This window comes from Pipistrellus hanaki, assembly GCF_964339955.1.
Source record: "Pipistrellus hanaki genome assembly, chromosome: 1".
Classification (NCBI taxonomy): Eukaryota; Metazoa; Chordata; class Mammalia; order Chiroptera; family Vespertilionidae; genus Pipistrellus; species Pipistrellus hanaki.
In genome coordinates this window covers 144,180,087-144,200,975 of record NC_140503.1, presented here as the reverse complement: position 1 = coordinate 144,200,975, position 20,889 = coordinate 144,180,087, and the positions used below count along the sequence as shown (strand labels likewise).

Genomic DNA, 20,889 nt, shown 5'->3' with positions numbered 1-20,889 from the left:
CGTTCTGGAAATAAACACCAGACACTATGTCAGCATAATATATTAGAGGAAAATATGGCAATAATTCTTGCCTTTTAATTTTAGGATTTTAACAACGTATGAAGAATTGTATTTTTCACGATTAAGATAATACATGTGTTGACTTTTATTAGAATAAAAAAGAGTCTTATCCTTTCAAAACAATAATTTGTTTTACTTATTCCAGTTTTCATCTCAAACTAAGTAAGCTTCAGCATTTCTGCTTGTCTTTTTGTACAAGAATACACAAAAAGAATTTAAATGATGACTAAATGCAGTCATCTGCACTCTGGGTACAAACAGGAGTAAAGTGAAAGAGACCTCAAATCTTTCATTCTAGGCCTCAGGGCACTCAAGAAGTAAGGTGCTTAGCCTAATGTAATTTGATTTCAATACCACTAGTTTAAAATACTACAAACAACTACAGTCATGTATGAATTGATTTGTATAGTACTATTGATGGACAATGGACTTCATAATCAAGCAGAAATAAGTTCAAATCATGGTTTTCCTATTTACTAGATGTACAACTTGGACAAGTTATTTAAATCCTTTAAGCACCAAAGGGTAAAGGGCATCAAATATATGCTGACAGAAGATCTGACTTTGGGTGGTGGGCATACAATGCAATTTGCAGATATGTATTATAGAACTATACACTTGAAACCTATATGATCTTATTAACTAATGTTACCCTGATAAATTTAACCTAACAAAAATGGAATGATAATATGTACTAAAACAGGCACCAATGCTTTGGAACATGCTAGGGGTTTTAAAATATTAAATCACCCAGCCAGTGTTGCTCAATGGTTAGTGTCAACCTATGAAACAGAAGGTCATGACCTTCTGTTTGATTCCTGATATGGGACATGCAGGAGGCAGCCAAGTAATGATTCTCTCTCATCACTGATATTTCTCTCTCTCTCCCTTCCTCTCTGAAAAAAAAAAAAGGGGGGGGGGGGGCTAAATAATGTTAGCCCTTGCCAGTTTGGCTCAGTGGATAGAGCGTCATCCTGCGGATCAAAGGATCCCGGGTTTGATTCTGGTTAACAACTTCACAAGTAGGTCCATTTATTTCCACAGATGAGCAAACTGAAATTCGGAAAGGTTGAATGATCTACCCAGTCTGACTCAAAGGAAAGTCAGTTCTTCATCACAGCAAGCAATTTCTGGAACTCAAATTTCTGGGACATCAAAATTTTGTCAGAGAGCAATTATCTTTCCCTTCATTTGTACAGGACAGAACAAAAACCAGGTGTAGAAACAACTGTGTCCTTGATAAACAGTTTTTTTCCATTACTCCAATGAACAAAAGAGAGATTCCAGAAAGAAAAAAGGAAGGGAGGAAAGGAAGAGAGTAAGAAGGGAACCATGGAATGCACTTTCTTAGACAGACATTTGTCTGTCTACATCCTGTTTTATCTCTTGTTCCTCCTAGCAATATGATACAACTCAGACAAAATCAGTCAAATGCTCTTTAAATTCAATGGAGAATAAATAAAATACAAAACATATAAATTTAACTCCCAAATACCTTTCAGTGTGTTTTACATAAGTCCCTTTTAAATTCTAAGAATTCCTGATTTATTTCTGTTTCTGCAGTTATAGACTTACCATGAAACTTATAGGCATCTGGATCATTCACATTGATAGCAATTAATTTCCAATCTGTTTCACCCTGATCAATAAGAGCCAAAATCCCAAGGACCTTCACACAAATAACCTCTCCAGGAGGAAGAACCTTTAAAGAGAAAAGAAACCGAGCATTTACAAAGCTTTAGAGAAGTTTACTCATATCTCATAAAAAATCCATGAAAGATGAAAAGCACCATAAACTGAAATTTAATAAAGGTTTAATTATTTAAAATAATGTAAAAACAGTCATAAAATCTTTTATGAAATGCCTATTAAAATTAAGTGTCTGGATCCCTTTTTAGAAATTGGAGTTATTTATAGATCTTGAAATTTAATGTACTAAGCCTAGAAACTCACACTAAGCAGAAAATAAACCCATGTACAATATATCATTACAAACTATAATCCTGGCTTCTGTTGCTTGGGGGTAAAAAGAGACCCTAGAATCCTTTTAAATTGCTTCACAATACCTTTTTTACAAAGCACATTTTTTCAGTTACTATTGAAAAGTAAATTTTTAACATGTTAGACTATATAACCTTAAGAAGTTAATGGATGACAATGAAAGAACTACTAGTACTTTAAAGATACAAACAAAAAAAGTCTTAATAAAATGTTTTTAAAAGGTTTAAAGAGAAACCAAGAAATAGCATGATGTTCAAGCAAATGTTTCATGTGCTAAAAACAATTTATTTCAGTGGTTCCGTCAAATTGTCTATGCCACATTTATATGCAATCATTCTTCCTATTTCCTTTTCTTAAAAACATATTGACTCGTTATAAAGCCTCTATATCAATATGTTTTTCAGTTTAATCAGCCACAGAATTTCACTGCAAGCTGAAATATGAACACGTTTCAGAATTCCTTCATGATTCAAAATGCAGCTTTACATTTGGAAAGCAAGATATGCAAAAGAAGGTCACTTTTGGGTCCTGAAATTATTTGAGAGAAAAACACTAGACCTTAAACCATAAAGTCAAATAATCCTTTTAGAATATTTGCAAAATAAAACTAAAATCTTAATATAACTCTGTATGAAGTTGTAATTAGTTTACACAACAGATTAGTGAGATTGCATAAACTAAACTTAGATTTCATTTTGGGGGGAATATACACAAATATATTAACCAGACGCTTACGTGTTTAGACTCTATTCAGTGTCCTGCACCATATCAGATACTACCTATACACACAGAAAGGATCCCTGCTCTCAAAGGTTATGATCTTGTTGGGAGATCTACACACCTCATACCAGGAGATCTGTTCAAAATTATCATCCATAATAATGAAAGTGTAATATGCTAATTATGCTAATTAGACTGGACTGGACGGCTGAACAGTGGATGACCTTCTGGAGGACCTTCTGGATGAAGCTGGGGCTGCGAGGGCCAAGCCCCTTGCACGAATTTTATGCATCAGGCCTCTAGTATCACATAATCACCAATGAAAAGGCTGGCTACACTGTTTAATGAAGTGACAAACTAGATAACTGGTTCTCAACCACGGGCAATTTTGCCCTCTAGAGGACATCTGGCAATGTCGGGAGATGTTTCTGGCTGTAAAATGGGGAAATATTACTAGCACCTAGTGGGAAGAGGCCAGGGACGCTGCAGGACAGTCCCCTGTAATAGAATTATCCACCCAAAATGTCAACATTAAACTAGAATATAAATTCACTTGACCATTTATAATCAATACTAAATTTCCACAAAAAATAACGAGTCAATGTTTTTCAGTAATGGTGTATCAAACACCCATATCTATTAAGCTTTCTATGTAAACTGTAAAAGTATGCTTTCAAGATTAATTACATATGCCTTATTAAAAACTACTTATGTATATTGGAAACCTTCAATTTTATTCTGCATATTTAGTGACTTTGGCAAGTTTATTAAAAAAGCCTCTATATCAAATTTCCTTAAAGTGATTCCTTTGTTTTGTCAATAACAAATTACTGTTACTAAGTCAAATCATTTTCATATGAGTTCTCTCAGTTACTAATCTCAATAATTGCATGCTCATTTACACATTTTTACATAAAATTTAAAAAATTTAAGTGAAAATAAGATACTTCTACTTCATCTTTAAACACCCACTTAATATCTGCATAATAATTTAAATTAACATAATAATTTGCACTAGCTAAGAACTGAATGGCCCCAGGGATTATGCCCTCAGAATAAGAGTTTTATAATACATAAAATGTTCCATCAGTGTAATGCTATTTAATTTAGTAACTTTCACTTATCAGGAAATAGGATATGTGAAAGTGACTAAATTACATAGCATAGGGTCTGAAGCATAGGAAGTACTCATTAAAATATTTACATTCTTCCTTCCTTCAAATCTATTCATTTTAGACACACTTTATTACCCCTCTGGTGAGAAAATGTTTGAAAGATAAATTCCTAAACTATAGCCTAAAACGTTAAAGAAAGCTAACTATCTGCTGTAGTTCTGCTGGAGAGACAAAAAACTAGTCCCAGACACACAGACACACACACACAGAGGAGCTCCAGCCTCTTTGTCCTTATCTGTGTATAAAGCCAGAGAGGATGGAAATCTCTCCTGCAAGGAAGGAGTAAGACAGAGAGAATAAAAAGAAGGGGGGCAGAGAGGATGTGGAGAAGAGGAGGGAAAAAAATGGGAGAACAGAATGAGAAGAAGCAAAAGAAGAAAAAGAAAATGAGAGAAACAAAATAATCTACACTAATAAAAGAGAAATATGCAAAATGACCATTCCTCCATGACACTCATCAGCCAATCAGGAGGGAATATGCAAACTAGAAGGACAAAGATGATGGCAGCCCTGCTGCCCAGCTACTCCAGGTGCGAAGTGCCAGGTGGGGCAGGATTCCTGCTATGAAAGAGAGAGGGTGGGGAGCGAAGTGATCTAGAGAAGCAGCACTCCGGCGGCAGGGAAGACGAAGATGGCAGAATCCGGCCTCAGTCTGAAGTGGCTACGAAGACAGCAGACTCTGGCCAGAGTCTGCAGGGAAGACAAAGACAGCAGACTCCGGCCAGAGTCAGCAGCAAAGTTGGCAAACTCTGGCAGGAGTGAAGGTGGAAGGTGGCGGGCAGAGTGAAGGCCTGGGTCCAGGGTACCAGAAAAGAAACGGTAACTGAAGCCAGGGGAAGGAAGGCCTATTGCTTGAATCTTCATGCAACAGGCCTCTAGTTATGGTAAATAAAATGGGGCGCGGGGGGGGGGGGGGGGGGGGATCAAAGGAAACTGTTTCCTAAACAATAATCTAGAAGCTTAAAATTGCCAATAGGCGTTACCAGAGAACTAATTTAATCTTAACTAGAATAAGACTCAAGTAATAGTTCAGGGTGGTATTTCTTAACTTAGGCATATGCTACCTGCCAGGCACCGAGCTATACACTCAATGCTGAGTCCCATCCTCACAGAGCGAACTCTCACCTCATAGAGGAGGCAATTAAACAAACAGATCACAGTTGGTACTAAGGGAGTACATAACAAAGACCAAGTATTTTAGTTGGGGGGCAGAAGGCAATAAAGAAAGGCTTCTAAGAGAAAGGGATATTTTAGCTGAGATCTGAAGGATGAGTAGGGAGGAGAAAAAAAAGAAAAAGAAAAAGGGGGGAAGTAACGAAGTGAAGAAAGGAGGTTCCATTCTACAGAGGAAATAGCTTGTGCGAAGGCCTGGCCGTCAGGGAAAGCAGATGCACTACAGGAAGTGAAAGATGGGTGCAGCTAGAGGGTGGCCTGCAAACGGGGAGTGCCAGGAGAGGAAACCAGGTGCTAACAAGAGCAAAGCAGGAGGTGTCTGGAATAAATGACGGTAGGAAAAGAAGGCTCAGAGAGGAAACTGGTCAGTAGCAGGAATAATTAAGTGAGAAAAAATAGGGGACTTGACAAAGCTTGCTGCAGTGAGACTAAAAAGAAGTAGTTTAAAGGCTATTTGGAATACAGAATCTATATTTCATGATTAACAGATGAAGAAAAGCACAAAATGATCAAGATGACTCCTCAATTTGGGGGACTGAAAATACTGAGGAGTTACAGGAGAGGAGGGAAGAATGAACTGTATTGGACAGGGTGAGTTTGAGATGTATGAGAGACATCCAAGGGCAGAAGCAGGCAGCTGACTATACAGGTCTGAGCTGGAAATACTAATTTGAGAGCAAAATTAGGAGTGCTTGGGATGGGATCGCCAAGGGAGTTCTTCTCTTCATTGGGACAGTGGCACAATCTTCAAGCTAACCAATCCTAAGGAATAGGCAGAAGAAAAGGAGCTTACAAAAGAAACCCAAAGTAACCAGAATTAGAGACTATCCAAGCGATTATGACACAATCAAAGTAAAGTGAAAAGACTGTCTCAGGAAGAAAGACAAGGTTAACAGTAACAAGTTAGACATGTGGACGAAAAAGGGGTCACATGTTAAATCTGACAAGCTCAGGGGAGGCCCGCATGACAGGCCTGACAAACTTAGAGACCTAAAGTAACCCTACAGGATGGTCTGAAATAAGAGCTTCCTAAGAAAAATCAAGTCTTGTTGCGTAGTCTTTTGTCCTAGGCTGCTATTATCCTTAATAAAGGTCAATCTTTACCTTAACTGAGCTGGTCTATTGTCTTTTTGCATCTGCCATAGCAAACCTTTGGAATGTCAGTCATTTCTTTTTTCCAGACCCTTCAGGGCACAACCACAGAACCAGAGCAGAGACCACAGAACTTCTCATTGTTATTATCATGTTAATTGCTGACTACTAACTATCCCAGACCCACCAATATAAAAGGAGTGTGTGTCTAACCCTTTTACTTTTTATCCAATCCCGAGACCCACCCCGCCCCCTAGCTTTGCTTTCTCCTGCCTCCCCAATCTATCTACCATCAATGAATTTCATGTAACTCCTTCACATCTCTTTTTGATTGTAATGTATAAAACAAGTTTAAAACTGCCATTCTCTGGAGCATTTTCTCAATCCATTGTCATCAGTTTGGCTCAAATAAACTCAAAATTCGTATAAGTTTGGACATTTCTTATGTCAACATGAAATAGGCCTCTTGGATTTGGCTAAAAAAAATTACCAGGGACCTTAGTGAGAGCAGTTTCATTGAAGTAATGGCAGGATGAAAACAATTCTGATATAGGTTGAAGATTAAGTGGGAAACTCTTTATAAGCCTTCATGTGAAGGGAAGGAAGACAGGAGACATATTGAAGGAAGACAACAAAGAAAGATAAGTTATAAATACAGGACAAAATAGAAAAATACTGTCACTCAGAGGCAAGAAGGAAAGCACTGGTCTTGGGCAAGAAAAGGTAACTCTCCTAGGCTCAGATGAAAGGGAGAAATGTGTGCAGGCACTGGTAGTTTGACAGTCTAAGGGGAAAAGGTGAGGGAATTCATCTGTTGGTTTCTCTGAGCTCGACAATATTAAAGACAAGACATTGTGCTGGGAATGAGAACAAAGTGCAAGGAGCTGAATGTCTACAGTAAATAATAATTATTAGCAACTAGAGGTCCGGTGCACAAAATTCGTGCATGGGTGTGTCCCTCAGCCCAGTTTGCACCCTCTCCAATCTGAGACCCCTCGAAGGATATCCGACTGCCAGCTTAGGTTCGATCCCATTTAGGATTGGGCCTAAACAGGCAGTCAGACATCCCTCTCACAATCCAGCACTGCTGGCTCCCAACTGCTCACCTGCCTGCCTTACTGATTGCCCCTAACCACTTCTGCCTGCCAGCCTGATCACCCCCTAACCACTCCCATGCCATCCTGATTGATGCTTAACTGCTCCCCTGCCAGTTAACTGTTTGCCCCTAACTGCCCTCCCCTGTAGGTCTGGTCCCCTCTAACTGCTCTCCCCTGCAGGACTGGGCCCCCCACAACTGCCCTTCCCTGTAGGCCCATTCGCCCCCAACTTCCCTCCTCTGCTGGCCTGGTCATCCCTAACTGCCCTCCCCTGCAGGCTTGATTGCCCCCAACTGCCCTCCCTTGCCTGCCTGGTCCCTCCCAACTGCCCTCTCCTGCTGGCCAACTTGTGGCATCCATCTTTGTCCATATGGGGAAGCCATCTTTGACCACATGGGGGCAGCAATCTTGTGTGCTGGAGTGATGGTCAATTTGCATAGTAATATTATGATAGGATATCTGCAGTAGAAAATAAAAAAAAGATTTCACCAAGGACTCCCAGAATTCTGTGGATAGCAGCAACCTTGACATTGCAGGACTCGGCAACCTGGAAGCAGGCACAAAAAGAGTGCCCGTGGCTTTCATTGGTTTTGAATTTCCTGTCGGGACAATGAGCAAGGAAGCTGAAGACAGGACCTGGCAAAATGTTTCTGTAAAAGCTCAGGCAGTAAGTACTTTAGATTTCGCAGGTTATGTGGTCTCTGCTACCATTCCTCAGACAATGTGTAAATGAAGGGGTGTAGCTGTGGAATTTATAAAAACAGGTGGTGAGCTAGATTTGACCCGCCACTGGGCTATCGTTTACCAATCCCCGTTAAGAGCAGGAAGTAAAGACACAAAAAGGTACTGATCCCAGAGAAATTGATGGGCTAGAACTTTAAAGAACTGAAGAACTGGTGGCTTCCGCAGAGAACTGAAATTTTATGGCATGAATAAACTATTCCAACAGTCTATACCACGAACCTTGGAGCCAATCTCACAAACATCAATCGGATCATTATCTCCACAGCAGTCTGTGAGCTTATCCTTTCTGTGGGGATCTTCCCAAGTCTAAAAGGAAGGGGGAGGGGAGAGAAGCAGAAATACAGGTTAATAATCGCTATAATGTATGTTAACTTTTCCACACGGTCATGATGTTTTATATTTTATAGACTGCCACAGTCCAAAGAAAAAATTCTCAGAAATTACACAGGCTCGATGCCAACATGCCAGTACATCCTCAAGCACAATAATACTTAAAGCCTATTTATAGTATTTCCTCCCCTCCGTCTTTCATTTGTTTGTATAATCACATCGGAAAGTGGGTGGTATTTCCAAACATAATCTTCCTCCAAGTTTTGTCAGTGTCTAAATCCATGTTCACGTTTTGAGTTTCAACCCGAATGTTCCCACTGTCTGCCCGAACCGCTGCTTCCATTGCTCACTGCTCCTCTGACAAGGAACCAGCACTGGGCCTGCCTTTCTGTGTTTGAAAACAATCTATGAATATTAGCCAATACGTTTGTAATCACCGTGTTCTGATCCTTAGGTCTCTTTAAAACATCACTGCCCTGTACCAAGCTGGACATGTAGCTGCTTCTTGAAAACTCCTTCCTGATTAAGCAGGATTCTTGTCAACAAGTCCAAAGCAGTAGGAGCCCCTCAGTTACTACCTGTTCTTTACCAGCTTTAATTTGGAGCAAGAGCCTTTACCAGCTATTGGCAGCTAACAGCAGTAGCCAACAGTGTCATCATCGAGACAATGTGACTGAGAACTCACTATGGGGCTAAGCACTTGGCTTTGACCATCTCATTCAAAATTTGCAATCACCTTGTGAGTAGGTGGTAGGATGACAGAGGTGAACAAACAGACCTGGAGCGATGTGGTCACTAGTCCCATGTTACAAAGCTACTAAGTGGTACTAAATGATACTTGGGGACAAGGAACCAAATTTATAATAAAGGTCAAAATAATAAACACAACAATCATCTATTAAGACTAAAGAAATCTTGAATTTAGTGATTCTAGTCCTTGAACATCATCCAGATGGTTCCTCTAAGTTAGGGGTGTCGAACTCAATCAGAGAAGGGTCCAAAATCTAAAATCCAGCCTAAATCGCGGGCCGAATGGTTTACTGAACAGTCATAAACTGACAATGTCATAAACTGACAGCAGAGTGCAGTGATGACAGCGCGGTGCGGGCCACAATGCAAGGCCTGGCGGGCTGGATTTGGCCCGCGGGCCTTGTGTTTGACACATGTGCTCTAAGTATACACTCAGAAAAATCGGGGGAAGACAAAAATGACTTTTGTCCAGGCCAAACTCAGGTCTGAGGAAGGCACTACCGCCAGTGTGGGAGAAGGTACTAAGGTGAAACAGTCTAGACATCTGAAGGTCAGAAATAATGATGGCACTCTGATGAATCACAAGCTAAGTGGAGAGAGACTGCTACCTACACAGTGTTCTGCTTAAACGTTCTTGCAAGCACGGTCGGCTTGGTAACTGCTTGAACAAAATCGTGCTGTTACAAGACAAATCCTAAGAGCAAAAACCCACACACATCTACAAAACAAATGCAACTCACACAAGGCATTTATTAATTTGTTAATCCCACAAATATTTATTGAGTGCCTACTCGGCTCTAAGCACTAAGCTGGGCAGTTGGGAGACATCAGTGAACAAAACAGACAGAATCCTTTATTAAGTCTGCATTCTAGCTGGAAGAATTAACAAAAAACAGATAACTAAATTACATAGCATGTTAGATGTTGTGGAAAAGGGAAAGAAATAAAGCAGGGAAGATGGAATGAGAGTACAGGAGGCAGAGTTAAACAGTAAAGGATGCACAGGGCAGACATCAGGAAGAAGATGACTCCTGAGCAATCATGTAAGGGGGAGGTCATGTGCACATTTGGGAAAGAGTGAATGTGCAGGCCTGAGGCAGGAGCATGCCGGAGGTACCAGAAGATTGTGAGATGGTCACTGTGGCAGTGATGGAGCAGGAGGAGAAGAATGAGGGGATGCTGGAAATGAGACCAAAAATGCAAATGGAGCCCTGGCCAGTGTGATTTAGTTGACTGAACATTATCCCATGCACTGAAAAGTTACCAGTTTGATTCCCAATCAGGGCACATTGCGGGTTACAGGTTCAATTCCCAGTAAGGGTACATACAGGAGGCAACCAACCAATGTTTCTCTCACATTGCTGTTTTTCTCTCTCTCTCTCTCTCTAATATCAATAAAAACATATTTTTTTAAAAAAAATGTAAATGGGACCAGGGGCTGGCTTCCATATTAACAGGCTCATTCTGTCTTAGTATGTACAAGGAAGCTATTTATTCTTTCCCATAAAACAACTGACCTAATTTCCACTTTTTATAAACATTAATTTATTTTGGGGGGGTTGTTTTTGATAAATAACTTCTATGCAATCTGTAGTATATTCTTTTGCTGAAGACTAATACACACATTCATACACACATATCAGGCCAACAGGCAGAGTGGTTAGGGCAGGCAGGCAGGTAAGTGTTTAGGAGCCAGAGGTCCTGGATTATGAGAGGGATCAGGCCTAAACTGGTAGTTGGACATCCCCCGAAGGCTCCTGCGTTGGGAAGGGTACAAGTAGGGCTGAGGGACCCCCTTCCCCCTTCTGCATGATTTTCAGGCACCAGGCCTCTAGTATAATAATAAAAGTAACAGTAGTAATAATGTGATTACTACCCATTAGACACTATTCTAAGATAAATCTGCAATAACTCATTAAACCTCAACACAACCATTTGCAGTAGGTACTTTATCATCTCTAATTTATAGATGAAGAAAAAGACATTACTTTCTTTGCCCAAGGTTACATTACTAATAAATGGCAATCTGATCCCAAAACCCTATTCTTTGGTAACTTATTATGCAGAAAGTATCCCCTAAGGCTTAACAATTTTTTAAATTATTTTTTTAAATCTTCTCACCAGGTCAAACAAAATGTCTATTTAGGCACCTGGTATGCACAAAAGTTATCTTTATAGTTTTAACAGACATTCTCACTCCGAGCAGGTCATTTTAAAAGTGCCTATTTAACAAAGAACCTTTCCACGCGGGTGGTCTAACTGCATCAAAGGCAGCCTGACTTTTTAGAAAACAATTTTCTTTTTTCTTTTCCTGTGAATGTTTATTCTACATGGACAGCTGTGGTTCTCAGCTGGGTAAAGTAAGGCCCCTTTCCTCAGAAACTTCCCCCAAAGCGTTTTAGAACTTCATGCAAAATGTTAAAATTAATCTAAAAAATGAAAATACAAAATGAACACCCAGATACATGAATGGTCTAATGGCTTTTATAAACATAAAGGCAGATGCCTCTCTATGTCTCCAAAACTCAGCCTTTTGATTCTGCATATTCTGAATTTTACTCACTAAATCACCTACAAAAGTTACCACTTTCCAGAAGTGAGAAACAGAAGAAGAAAATAAAAAAGGATGAGAAAGAAAGAAAAAAAAATAGTGCCATTCTCTAACAGGAATGCTGCTTTACCATTTTTTAGCCCTTGCTTTCACTGCTTTCCACTGAACAGTTATAGATTCATAATAATGAATAATTAAGTCATCAAATCACTTTTCACCAAGTAATTTTTTTCTGAAAAAAAGTTAATTACTTAAAAATTCATCTGTTAAAGTTTAAAAAATAAAATTCATGCTACCATGTGAATATATAAAAGCACTGTTTGTCATATTAAAAAAAAAAAGACAGATAAAGCAGAAAAAATATTTTTCACTGAATCTTAAGAGTCAAGCTGAGAAAAAAAATGTTTAAAATGACAAATGTGAGTGCTCTATAAGCCTAACTCCAAGAGCTAGAGCACAGATATAAAGTTTGAAAAAAATTTATTGATACAATAAGACTCCACATTTAAAATTTTTAAATTTATAAATCTCTCAAACTGACATGTCCTCAGAATCAATTTAAATTCAAGTAGCTCACAGGATTTACAAGGCAATTTTTTCAGAAGGCAGAAAAGTTTTACCATTACAACAAAAATGTTACCTGAGGGAGGGCACCATAATTCCATATATAACCCTTGTGAGGAAAAATGTTCGCCACATAGCGCAGCTTGCCATCCTTTACGTCCTGTTTAATGGGATTCAATGGCTCCTCCGTGGCAATCTAAGCAGATCATGGACAAAAGGGGGTAGGAGGATGAGAAATTATTAATCCTATCTTTAAATAATATTTTCAAGATCTGCTATAATAAGACTAAATACTCATATCACAATTTACTGATCAAAGATACTTTAAAAATAAATTAAGCTAGACCTGATTTCTAATTTAGTAAGAAAAACCATCTGGGAAGGAAATATCAGATTATATACTTAGGCACTCTATTATTTAGGCACTCATTTTTAACACAAATGATTGAAATAGCAAGAGGATAAAAATTAATCAGCTTCCTTTTTGTTACTGATCTCAGGCTTTTTACCATCAATCTCATAATAAAGTTAACTCAAAGATTTTCACCAAGTGATTTCATTTCCCAGTTACCTTTCTATCAGACATATCCAAAATGCCACGCAAAACACACATACACAAACACACACACATTCACAAAAACCTATCTTATAAAGTAAACAACAACTGAAGCCATCTTTGAATAAAAAACACTGGTTAAATTAGGTAGAATCTCACAGAGTCTTGATCCTATCCAGGGGTCCTCAAACTTTTTAAAGTGGGGGCCAGATCACGGTCCCTCAGAGAGCTGGAGGGCCGGACTATATGAACTACTAATTCCTACTGTAACATCTCGGCTGCGCTCACTGCCCAAAAAACCTGGCGGGCCGGATCAGACTCCTCTGCGGGCCGCATGGGGCCCGCGGGCCATAGTTTGAAGACCCCTGCGTATCCTATGGTAGAGAGTAGCCAGATGATGAAACAGTATAGTTGAAACAAGACGAACTTTTTTCTGTTAAAATATTAGCTAAGCCCTGACCAGCATGGTTCAGTGGTTAAAGTGTCAGCTCTTGCGCCTCAGTCAAGGGAACATACCTGGGATCCAGGTTTGATATCCAGCCTCGGACAAGGTTTGTGCATGAGGCAACCAATCAATGTGTTTCTCACATTGGTGTTTTGTTCTTTTGTTCTTTCTCTTTTTCCCTCCCTCCCTCTCTTCCATTCTCTAAAAACCAATGGGAAAAATATCCTCAGGTGAGGATTGACTACAAAATAAAATACTAGCAAAAAATTTAAAATGAAATACTACCAGTACCTAGTAAAATTACTGACAATTCTCCAAATAGAAATTCTGAAAATTATACATGTTGCATAGCAATAATTAAATACTTGAAATCATACCTGCCTTCAAATTCAAAGTACCATAAATTAAATTTCACTCAGAATTATAAGGATTGTTATCCAACTGAAGATGAAGTAACAAAATTCTGAAAAGCAAGAGGTAAGTTCTTGATAGGTTCATGTCTCATGGGAAGATTTTTTTTTTTTTTTTAAAGCTACCTAGGGGAACAGCAGATGCTCTTAGAGGGTGCTCACAAGTTAAGAGTTGGCCAGGGAAAATGCCATCATTCCTGGTAGAACAAAATCTAAAGAAGACTTAAGTCTTTAGAAACTGAAATTGCCATAAGCCACAAACAGATAAGTTTCAGTGGTGTCTATGAACAAAATGCATCCCAGAATCTATTTGAGTAAACGTTAAAAATATTTGTCATTTTCAAAGACAGAGAAGAGTTTAGGAAAATTAAATCCTATATAATAAAAAGGTAATATGCAAATTTACTATCACTCAACACACAAAATGGCTGCCCCCATGGGGTCAAAGATGGCCACACCCCTATGTTGACAAAAGATGGCCTTCACCAGATGGCCGGCATGGGAGGGCAGTTGTGGGCGACCAGGTCAGCAGGGAAGAGCAATTTAGGGGGACCAGGCCTACAGGAAAGGGAAGTTGGGGGGTGGGGGAGACCAGGCTGGCAAGGGGGGGGCAGTAAGGGGTGACCAGGCCTGTAGGGAAGGGCAGTTATGGGCAAACAGGCTGGCAGGGGAGCAGTTAGGCATCAATCAGGCGGGCAGGGGAGTGGTTAGGGGGTGATCAGGCTGGCAGACAGAAGTGGTTAGGGGCAATCAGGAAGGCAGGCAATTAAGCAGTTCGGAGCGAGCAGTCCTGGATTGTAAGAGGGATCCCAGATTGGAGAGGGTGCAGACTGGGCTGAGGGACACCCCCCATGCACAAATTTCATGTACTGGGCCTCTGGTCCTATCTAATACAAGAGTAATACGCAAATTGACCATACCTCTGCTACGCCCACAAGCCAATCAGGAGCAAAGATGCAAATAAGCCCAACCAAAATGGCTGCAGCCATGGAGAGCCAGAGGGAGGCTTGGGTTTCCCCACCAAACTTTCCACCTGCCCTTGCTGGCCCAGGCCTCCACTCAATGCTACAAAGTTACAATGATAGAAGATAAATAAATTCCTACAAAAATGACGACAGCCACAGAGCTGGAGAGAGCAGGAGGCTTGAGTTGCTCCTGGAGAGGGAGGAAGCCAAGCTTTCCACCTGCCTTGGCCAGCCCAGGCCTCTGCTTTAGGCTACAAAGTTTCAATTATAGAAGATAAATAAATCCCAACAGAAATAGTTACCACACGGAGTGAGTTTAAGGTTTGACTCTGCTCTAGGGTACAAAGTTTCAACTGTAGAAGATAAATAAATTCCAGATACCAGGGCCTCAGCTGGGGTTGCCAGAGGGCATGGCTGGCCTGCAAACCACAGACCCTTCACCCAGGCCACCCCACCCCCTAAGGGAACCCCCACCCTGATCCGGGACATCCTTCAGAGCAAACCCGCTGGCCCCCACCCATGCACCAGGCCTCTATCCTATCTAATAAAAGAGTGATCTGCAGATGGACCATCATTCCAATACACAAAATGGCTGCCCCCATGTGGTCAAAGATCTTGCCCCTATGTGGATACAAGATGGCCACCATAAGATGGCCAGCAGGAGAGGGCAGTTGGGAGGCCTGGGAGGGACCAGGCCTGCAAGGGAGGGCAGTTATGTGCGATCAGGCCAGCTGGGGAGGGCAGTTAGGGGTGACCAGGTCATCAGGGGAGGGCAGTTAGAGGTGACCAGACTTGCAGGGGAGGGCAAGTAGGGGCAAACAGGCTGGCAGGGGAGTAGTTAGGCATCAATCAGGCTGATAGGGGAGTGTTAGGGGGTGATCAGGCTGGCAAGCAGAAGCAGCTAGGGGCAATCAGGAAGGCAGGCAGGCGAGCAGTTAGGAGCCAGCAGTCCTGGATTGTGAGAGGGATGTCTGAGTGCTCGGTGGGATTGGGCCTAAATGAGCAGTTGAACATCTCTTGAGGAATCCCAGATTGAAGTAGGTGTAGGCTGGGTTGAGATTCAGTGTCCGCCCCCCCCCCACCCCCCCCACCCGTGCACAAATTTTGTACACCAAGCCTCTAGTATGTATAATATATAACAAACTAGAAAGGCTAAAATGGAAAACATTCTCTTTAAAGTATAGATTTCGCTTTGACTAATAGTTTTCTTTTTTGAAATTAAATTCAAAGTAATTTCACAAGAATGTCTTCAATTATTACAAACAAGTTTGTCAACCATCCTAAATTCAAAACAACTTGAAACAAAGTTTTTGTGTCATGATTATCATATTCATTTGATAGTAATAGAATAATCCATACCTCCATTTTAGCATTTGTCCACCGAGGTACTTCAACAACCATGTGAAACGCATTCTGCAGTTAAAAAAAGAGAGAAAATTTAATTTTTTAACCTACGCTTTATTTTTTCACTTATCTCCCATAGGAGAATATTTTAGGTTCCTCCCCCGCTCCACTCCCCCCCCACACACACAAAAAACATGTTTAGAGTTTGCATCATATGTCTGCCTATGTCTTAAATTTCCTCTAAACAATTAGAGAAGATGTCTAAAATACAGCAGAATTTAAGCCATCATGTCACTTGACTACTATTGCACAATGTTAGGAGTTGCTACATTTCTGGAGATACCTTGGCAGTATAGTGACAGAACCAAAATGAAGTCAGGAATCTTATTTTAATTTTAATTTTCACAAGCTAAAATAGAGACAAAGTTCACCATGTAAGCTGAATGTCTCACTTTCCCAATCTGTAAAGTATATGTGATAATCATTGTCCTACTCACCACACAGGCTGGTATCAAGTCTAGTCATATAATTTAAGTGAAAATACACAGAAAATTATAAAGTAAAATATTTTGAAAATTATAAAATAATATTTAAACCCAAATTATGATCATCGTGTAAAATTAAGGACATCAGTAGGGAGTTATAAAGCTTACAAAGAGAAGCACTTTTCTGTCTCATGATCTCTGGTTTCCTAAACTTACAAAAGGATTATTACTTCTTTTTATCATTTTTGAACTTTGCAGAGTGCTTAAAACAAAGAAGACCCTGGGTCAATGGTGAGTAAAACTATTTCCTGCAGTAACTAGGAATGTATAATTTCCCACAGTTTTAGAGTTACAAAGAGAAAGTCTTAAGGTTCAAGTTGACTTGCATGCCATTTCGATATCAGTAACTAATAACTTATCCTGGCAAAGCAATGGTTTCAAGTGTGGTCATGGATCAGGACTAATCTGCAAGTTGATTGTTATTGGTTCAGTTAGAATCAATTACAGCAATTTGATGGAGTAATTTTTATGTTTGCTGTACCTAAAAATATCAATTTGAAACCTGAATTATACTTTTCTAATAATTCACTTTGATGGCATTTTTTTTAAGTATCTATACTAACAATAGAGGAATATGCAAATTGTCTGGGATGCTATCAGAGTAACAGTCATGACCAAACAGTAGACTGTGTGGGGTGACCAGGTTGGCAGGGGTGGGAGGGGAGATGGGAGTGACCAGGCCGGCAGGGGGGCAGTAAGGGGCCACCAGGCCAGCAGGGGATGGGCAGTAAGGGGTGACCAGGCTGATGGGGGGGGCAGTTAGGGGCTACCAGGCCAGTGGGGGGGTGGGAGCAGTTGGGAGTGACCAGGTCAGCAGGGGGGTCAGTTAGGGGTAATCAGGCAGGCAGGTGAGCAGTTAGGAGCCAGAGGTCCTGGATTGTGAGAGGGATATTCCAGATTGGAGAGGGTACAGGCTGGGCTGAGGGCTCCCCCACCCAGTGCACAAATTTCGTGTACCAGGCCTCTAGTCCTATATAATAAAAGGGTAACATGCAAATTGACCCTACATGTACTGACCACCAGGGGGCAGACGCTTAACACAGTGGGCTGATGGCTCCGAGCCCAGTGGCAATGGCAGGAGCCTCTTCCGCCTCTGCAGCAGGGCTAAGGATGTCTGACTGACAGCTTAGGCCCGCTCCCCAGGAGCGGGGACATCCCCTAAGGGGTCCTGGACTGCAGGAAAGCGCAGACTGGGCTGAGGGACCCCCTCCCCCTCGAGTGCACGAATTTTCGTACTGGGCCTCTAGTCAGTTCATAACAGACCAGAAATAACAACAACAAAATCAAGTCATTCAACAGATCATTTGAGAAGCAATGATTAAACAGACCTATTCCCAATCATGCCACACAGGAAAATCATCTGAAGAACATAAACCAATTAGAAAAGAGCCCCACTTCTCAATTATCTTTTTTTTTTTTTTTTTTTTTTTTTGAGGAGGCAGGGGGAACAGCAAGGGCACTGCCCATTTTCAAAAGCTGTCCAAGCAATTTTAATATGCAGCAGAGTTGAGAACCGCTAGTTTAAAGCACTGATAATACAGGTATAAATTGAGCCACAAAGTCCTGATGGCTTTTATGTTTTTCTAGATAAGGCTAAAGTTTACAGATGACAAAGCCACATACTCTTAATGAGCTAAAGAACAAAGCCGAGAATGAATTCTCAACTGCTCCTTGAGAGCATGTCTCAGACCTATCCTAGCAACCTGGTACACAGTCCCACTGTTAGGTTTCATTTCCCATGCTCTTTCATGAGGTACCCCAGCACCTGTTTAAATATGTCTGAAGTAGCTGTAAAAAATAAATGGCAGATGTTCACATAATTTATTCATCCCTGAAAGCCTGGCTCTAAGAGAACAGACGCATGCAAATGCATACTCAGAGGTGGCAGAGAAGACCGAGCAGTGACAATTGTTTCACACAATGCTATCTACCAAAACCACTCTCAGAGACTTGAATTAGGCTAAAACAACAATAGATGAGGTTTGAATTTTCAGCCTGCAAACCGCACTCCCTCCACCATTTGTTCCTGATCACTAAGAGCATATTACCAGTCCTCCTTTTTTCTCTTCAGTTAAAATGTGTATGACCTGTAATTTTTTAAAGCCCATGTTACTCTGGTTATCCTAACGTTAGTATTAATTACAAAACAATAATGGTCTGCTGAAATTTATCAACCACAACGATACAGGAGGGCACATTTTAAGTCAGAAAGCTGAGAACAAACCAGGGACATTTACCTTCCCCTCAGTTCTTTTCTATCTCTCCATTTCCCTGCTATATTTATTGTAGAAATCAGAATGAAAAATAGTAACGTGAAAAAGCAGTCAGTAAATTTTATATGCATAAGGGAAGAAACCATGCTTTTTCCTTTTACTAATTTAAAATATCAAATAGTCCTTGGATTTCACAGTAAAAACAAAGGCAACAGAAGCAAAAATAAACAATGAGATTACATCAAACTAGAAAACTTCTGCATAGATGCCTTGGCTGGGTGGTTCAGTTGGTTGGAACATCATCCCTTATACCAAAAAGGTTGTGGGTTTGATACCCAGTTGGGGAATATACCTAGACTGCAAGTTCGGGATGTGTATGGGAGGCAACTGATCAATGTCTTCTCTCCCTCTCTCCCTTTCTCCATCTCGGTGTATATAGGAGGCAACTGATCAATGTTTCTCTTTTTCTCTCCATTCCTCTCTTTCTAAAAGCTATAAAAACATAATCTTGAGTGTGAAGATTAAAACAAATAAACAAACAAAAATTTCTGCATAGCAAAGGAACATCAACAAAATAAAAAAATAACCTAGGGAATGAGCAAAGATATTTGCAAATTATAAATTTGATAAGGGGTTAATAACCAAAATATATAAACTCACACAACTCAATAGCAAAAAAAAAAAAAGCAAAAAATCCTGATTAAAAATTGCAAGGACTGAACAATAGACAGTTTTCTAAAGTAGATATACAGATGGCCAACAGGTACATGAAAAGGTGCTCTATATCACTAGTCATCTGGGAAATGCAAATCAAAACCATACTGAGATATCACTTTGCTCCTGTTAAAATCTATATATAAAAAAGGCTAATATGCAAAGTGTCCACTGGGGAGTTCGACCTGGAGACTGGGAGTTTGATCGCTCACTATGACATGTGCTAACCACTGGGGGGTGGCATGGAATGAAGGAAGACCCCAGGCGGCAGCTGCGGAAGGGAGGCCCTGGCCTGCAGCTGAAAGGCCCCAATCAGCCCTGATGGCTGGCCAGGTCTATGGACCCTACCTTTGCACAAATTTCGTGCACCAGACCTCTAATGGCTATTATAAAAAGGACAAGAAATAACAGGTACTGGTGAGGATGCTGAAAGAACTCTTATGCACTATTAATGGGAATGTAAATTGGTATAGCTGCTATGGAAAACAGTATGGAGGTGCCTCAAGAAATTAAAAACAGAATTACATTATCCAGCAATTTCACCTCTGAAGATACACACACACACAAAGGGAGGGCGGGGAAAAAACACACAAAAGAACAGGATATTAAAGAGCTATCTGCATTTCCATACTCACTGCAGCATTATTCACAACAGGCAAGATATAAAATAATGTTAAGGGTCCACCAATGGATGAACGGATAAAGAAGATATGGTACATATGTACAATGGAATACTACTCCCCCAGAGAAGGGAATCCTGCCATTTACAATAACATGGATGGACCTTTAGGGCATTATGCTTTCTGAATAAGCCAGAGAAAGGCAAATTCTGCATGGCATCACTTACATGCGGAATATTCAAAGGGTGAAGCTCATGGAAACAGAGCATAGAAAAGTGGTTGCCAGGGGTGGTGGATGAGGAAAATGGAAGATAATTTTTAAAAATAAAAAAAATCAAGTCATGCAATCTCTGATATAAACCATGTTCTAAAAATGAAATTTTAAGTCAGCTGTATGAACTCAGAAGAATTCATTTTTTCCACTGAATCAACTGTTTCCAGGTTAACATACAAAGTCTCTAGGAACCTATAAAATCTGAGGCCCTGAATGACTTTTTACCCAACATATAGGGCAGTGGTTCTCAAAGTTCAGGTGTACAGGATACCCTGGCACTAGGTTCAACAGGCAGATATTCTGAGGTAGTGTGCATGGAATGGGATCAGGAATCTAAAATTTTAAGAAGTACCCTACATGGTTCCATTGTAGATGGCTTAAGGACCATTTTCCAGGTTAGGCAAAGGTGGTAGGAATTAACCCTCAAAGCAATGTTTGGAAGCAGATTAGGGTCCTAAGTTTCATTTAGAGAAGAGAATGGATGGAAATATGTTAGGAAGGAAAAGGAAAGCTGAGAAGGTGATAGAAAAGCCATCTGATATCAGC

General features: G+C 40.4%; 1 protein-coding gene across 1 annotated transcript in view; it reads right to left on the bottom strand.

Moving 5' to 3' along the window:
• The window catches only part of PPA2 (inorganic pyrophosphatase 2), a 70,833-nt gene that overhangs the window by 34,533 nt on the left and 15,411 nt on the right, over positions 1-20,889 (bottom strand). Inside the window, exons 3-6 of the mRNA XM_084872819.1 lie at positions 15,993-16,046; positions 12,334-12,453; positions 8,282-8,368; positions 1,636-1,762 (exon numbers count right to left, since the gene is read on the bottom strand). Of these exons, the coding sequence (XP_084728945.1) occupies positions 1,636-1,762; positions 8,282-8,368; positions 12,334-12,453; positions 15,993-16,046 (388 nt within the window). The remainder of the gene's footprint in view (positions 1-1,635; positions 1,763-8,281; positions 8,369-12,333; positions 12,454-15,992; positions 16,047-20,889) is intronic.